At 47.1% G+C, this 5,263-nt stretch overlaps 1 protein-coding gene across 1 annotated transcript; it reads right to left on the bottom strand.

Moving 5' to 3' along the window:
• Nucleotides 1-1,992: 1,992 nt before the first annotated feature.
• On the bottom strand, nucleotides 1,993-4,133 carry LOC105060969 (scarecrow-like protein 15). The gene has a single exon (XM_010944875.4). The coding sequence runs from the start codon at nucleotides 3,944-3,946 to the stop codon at nucleotides 2,303-2,305; it is 1,644 nt and encodes a 547-aa protein (XP_010943177.1). The 5' UTR covers nucleotides 3,947-4,133; the 3' UTR covers nucleotides 1,993-2,302.
• Between the last annotated feature and the right edge of the window lie 1,130 nt (nucleotides 4,134-5,263).

The raw sequence follows: 5,263 nt of genomic DNA, 5'->3' as shown, positions 1-5,263 counted from the left end.
TTTAGAGCAGCCACATGGTGGGAGCTAGTTGGCTAAGATGAAAGCTTCATGACTGGTTGGCATCAAATTTCGATTCGTTGATAATGCTACATCACTTAGGTCAAATCCGGAGTGTATCACTCCCTAATGTGAGCTGTATCAGACACACGGCACAGTGCTTTTTGGAGAGGAAAGTCACCATGCATAAAATGGATCAAGTGGGGTCCCTTGCTTGCAAATGTTTCACCCACCAATGGCATGGTGCAAATCCTCGTAGTATTTCCATCAGTGTCACGAACCACGCTTTCTTTTACGTTCAGGCACCCATTCGCTCACCCTGTCACTGATGGAAAGGGTCCGAGATGGTAACACACTTCAATGTGAAGAGAGTCCTAAACTGGGTCTATTTCAATGCATACTCTTCGAGTGATCGATTTCGGCAACCATCACCATGCTGTCCCAAACGTTGGAACGCCAGGACGCCGCAAAGCAACAAAAAGCTGCAGTTTTTTTCTCCTCCTCTTTTAGTCATGACTTGAATCATTGGTGGCTTCCATGTAGCAGGCGAGCAGTTAATTATTAAAGGTGCGCGCCAGCAGCTGATCTCATAGCACTTTAGAAGTCATTTTGTCAACTGAAATGATTTGATTAGGGGACAGCCAGCAGGCCTGCAGTGGTTGCAGCGATCCACTGCAGACTTGGACTGGCCTATAGTTTTCTGGCCTGATTTGGCATCTAGTATTTTGGCCAGAGCCATGGGTATTAAGTAAATTCTGTTTAGCCTTGTTTGTTGAAGGAGATCTATCACCAATGTTATCAACTTCTGAGATCCACTTCTAACCCACTGTTTTGAGCTGTGAGATGCCCCTAAATCTCTCTAGCCTTGTTGAGGAAATTCAAGTCTCCAACACTATATCCAAAGGGATTTTACTAGAAGGCTAGCTGACCAATTTACTTGTAATCGACTATTAGACAGCAATATGATCTTGTCACTTTATCTAATTGATTAGATTGCAAGGAGCTGAAAACAGAATAGCTATGAGAGGGCAAACAAAGTATGTCATCACAATATAAATTGTCTCAAAAGATGCACGTAGGATTATGAGATCCTTCATTGGTTCACTGGAAGTAGATTACATGCATCCCAAAGACGAGCATGTGCAACTGGAGTAACCAACCATATCAAGTGCGATGCAAATGAAAATGCATGTGATGCTCGAATTAAATGAACCGAGAGTACAGAAATGCGTGCATCTCAAAAGTGATTCAGATGCTCTATTTTTTCCAGCCTAGATATTCCACTGGAAAGGTCTTCTAGACAATGTTTAGGATGGAAATAAACAGAATGCATCTTGCAAAATGGAAGTGGTATCACAGGGTATAGCATCATGTGAAGACCATCGAAACCAGGCTTCTGGATCAAAATTATAAGGTGTTTGTGCGTTGGCTTCCCCCTCCCCTTGATGTCTTCAAAGTTAACTCTGATGGGACAGTTCGAGGTTCTCAAGCTGCAGTTGGTTTCATACTCAAGGGCTATCAGGTTAGGCTGGTATGGGCTGAAGGCACATCACTACCTTCATGCGCTGTGCTATTTGCAAAAATTATAGCCACAGGGGAATGCGTGTTATGGCAATTCTCCAATTTTAGATATCACAAATTTGGTTTGAGGGAGATTCTAATATTGTTGTTCCGTGGATTTTGTGATTGACGGTCAGTCTTCTATCCCACGCTCGCCAGACAGGGAACACTGTTGTATGCTGATATTATGAGTGTATATTTTCCTAGGCGTAGCCACGAATCCTTGTACAAAAAAAATCAACCATCCAAAAATAAGTAATTTGGTTTAACCCTGCATTCAAATTATGCACAGATCTACAGTGCGTTCAGGCTGCGTTTGAATTCAGTTGAACCTCGACAAAATTTAAGTCAACTTGATCATGTTGAGCATGTCCTTGCTTGGAGCATGTTTTTGTACCAATACCAATAAAAAAAAAAAAAAACACAAACCTGAAATTGATAAAGTAAGCCATCTTCCATCTAAACATCTCGTAGCTTGTACATCATACCACAAAAAAAGCTTGCTCCTTACCTAAAGACTTTGTTAACTAAGTCATCCTTGATTAGTCACATATTAAAAAACAAGAGAAGGGACAAGCTACATTCTCATTAACTAAGAGAAACCCATTTGGCTGGTTCCCTCTGGTCTACTTTCAAACCCACGTCAGTTGTTCAGAGAGAGAGAGAGGCGGGGGGGGGGACGATAAATAAGAAGACAACTAGAAAACAACAGCGCAAGCCAACAGCCACACCGACGCCTGCTCCCTCAGCACCTCCAAGCTGACGTGGCGGCCAGCTCCTTCCCCCGCCAGCTCAGCACCATGGAGCCCTCTCTTCTGGCCACGTTGTATCCGTCTACCGGGGCACGCCGGACCATCCACTCGGCCAGCGACACGGCGAACTCGCTGAACCCGACCGGCGCCATCCCCGCCCCTGCCAACGCCTCCCTCCACCCTCCGCCCCAGCCCGACCTCCACGACCCGACCGCCGAGAAAATCCTCGGCCGGACCACGGTCCGCTCAACCCACTGAACCTCCTCCTCCCCCGGCCCGACCGCCTCCACCGACTCCAGCACCGCCGCGCAGTGCTCGATCCCACCCGCCACGCTCCGCCGCAGCGACGGCAGTTGCCCCGCTGCAGCGCCGCCGGAGCAGCTCCACTCGGTATCTACGAAGACGACGACCCGCGGGGACGCCCGGCGGACGTAGCGGAGAAGTGCAGCAGATGGCTCCGGGCCGCCGAGAAGGCGGAATATGGCCGGGGTGAGGACGGCGGCGACGGGCTCGCCGGGGACAAGGCGGATGCCGCTGAGGGCAAGCATACCGAGGCCGCCGACGTGGACGAAGTCGACGGCGAGGCGGAGGCCGAGACCGCGGGCGAAGTCGCGGAGGTTCTCGGCGGCGAGGGCAGTCTCGCGGGTCTCCTCCGGTACGACGGCGGTTATCCGGAGTCCTGGCGGGGGCGCGCGGGCGTGGCTTCGGGCGGCGACGATCTGAGCGAAGGAAGACCACTGCCCCCCGAGGCCGATCTCAAAGTCGATGAGGTGGACGGAGCTATGCCCTCCGCCGCCGGAGGCGGCAGCGGCGGCGTCGAGGGCGTCGAGGAGGATCTGGTTGGCGGTGAAGCTGGCGAACTGGGGCACAAGGGACAGATCAGAGAAGGCCTTGTGGGCGCTGATCCGGCGGACGATCTCGACGGTGGAGAGGGCCGGTTCGGTGGCGGGGCGGTTGGGGAGGGGAAGGAGGGCCAAAAGAGCCTCCTTGAAGTGAAAGGCGACTCTTTGGAGGGCGGAACCGGCGGAGGCGGGGAGGTACTGATTGAGCCGCGCCAATATCGCGTGGGCCGTCGCGAAATCTCTGGATTCGACGCAGTGGGCGGCTCGGAGGAGCAATTCAAGGTGGGTCCGGTCGAAGACCGGCGGTGGCGAGAAGATGGTGACGGCGGCGTCCGAGAAGGGAGGCAGGGGATCGAAGGCGTCGGGAAGGTCGGAGGGGCCGTCGAACAACGAAGCATACGAAGGGTAATCGCCCTCGGAGAAGTGGAGTTCAGGATGGTGTGGGGGTTTGGGGAACGTGGAAAGGTCGTCTTTTTCGGAGAGCAACCAAGTGACGGGGTCCCACTCGTCGAAGGGGGGCGGCGGGGGCGGCGGGAGCGGGGGAGGGAGGAGGAGTTGGTGTTGGTGGTGGGAGTCCCAGGGGTGAGAGGGGACGTCGGAGCCGCCTCCTACGCCGACGGCGGTGGCGGGGCTGGAGGTGAGGTGGGGATCAAGAACAGAGGTGGGCTCGTAAAAGAGGTTAGTAGGAAGGGGGGAGTTGGAGTTGGGAGAGGAGTCAAGAAGCTTAGAAGGGAGAGAGAATTGGACGGTAGTTTGAGACTGAGGAGAGTCAATGAGAGCTTTGGAGGGCTTCATGACAAAAGAGAAAGAGGGAGAAAAAAACCTCTCTCTCTATCCCTTCCTCTCTCTCTTTTTCTAGTCTTTGTTCTCTGTCTGTCTTCCGAGGGGAAGGAGAGGGAATTAGGGGTTTTTTTTTCGGTTGGTAATGGTGGTGGGGTTAAAAGGGTGGTGGGGGGCGGGGGGAATGAGATCATGAGATGAGGATTTAGTGGTGTGCATGGGAATGGATGTTTTGGGGGGGGGGGGGGGGGGGGGCGGGGATGGGGGGCGCATGGCGATGGGCATGGAAGACATTAGTCCAAAAAAGGACACTTTTATTTGGTTAGGCTTCAGGGAGAAGCCGTAGCTTCCTGGATTTTTCGTAGGCACGGTGACTGCTGAGGACTGGCATGGGCTTGGATCGTAGGGGGTCTGCTGTGATTTTGGCCACGGTCTAGACAAATCGGTTGTGACATCTGCATTGCCTTCCCAGAAACTAACTTTCAGTAAAGTTATATAACTTTCTAAAAAATTATATTCTAAAAATAAAATTTTGATATATTTGATTGATAATTAAAAAAATAATTTATTATAAAATAATTTATATTTTATTAAATATTTATTTTTAAAAAAAATATATAAAATATTTATTATATTCTTAGTAGATATAAGCCCATACAAATCATATCTTTTTATTTCTAAATTTTATATAAATATAAATATTATATTTATATTACTATAAATATAATATTAATATATTATACTATAACATTAGATCATTATTATTTATTATGTTAATATAATATTAATATATATTAATATTAATAAAAATATTATATTTATAAAAATAATATTAAAATATAATAAATATTATTATATTATATTATATTATTTTATTTTTAAATAAATATTAAAAAATATTAATATAATATTATATCACTATTCAATATTTCATCTCAACAATCTATTAATATTTTATAAAATTTTAATCGTCGATGTTAAAAAGATATTTTTGAAAAAAAAAATCATCAATTTTTATTGTATGGGAAGTACCTAAACCAATATGTCCCATAAATTTTTACTTCTTATGAAATGTAGATAAAACATAGAGTTTGACTAATTCGTTATTTTGAATGTGTGATTAATTCTTCTTCAAATCTTGAATCATGGGCTGATTGGGAATTGAATGGTTTGGCAACCAAGGATGAGAAGGTTGTTTGGCAATGCTTCTGCTGCAAGTGAAGGAAGCGGATCACGTTAAATTTTCCCATATTGGCACTCACCATCAAAGTACGGAAGGGGGATCATCAAATATCTTTCGAAGGAAAATAGTTTTGCTGATTGTTTGTTTGG

The sequence above is a fragment of the Elaeis guineensis genome, chromosome 13 (genome assembly GCF_000442705.2).
Source record: "Elaeis guineensis isolate ETL-2024a chromosome 13, EG11, whole genome shotgun sequence".
NCBI lineage: Eukaryota > Viridiplantae > Streptophyta > Magnoliopsida > Arecales > Arecaceae > Elaeis > Elaeis guineensis.
This window is presented reverse-complemented; position numbering and strand designations above follow the sequence as displayed.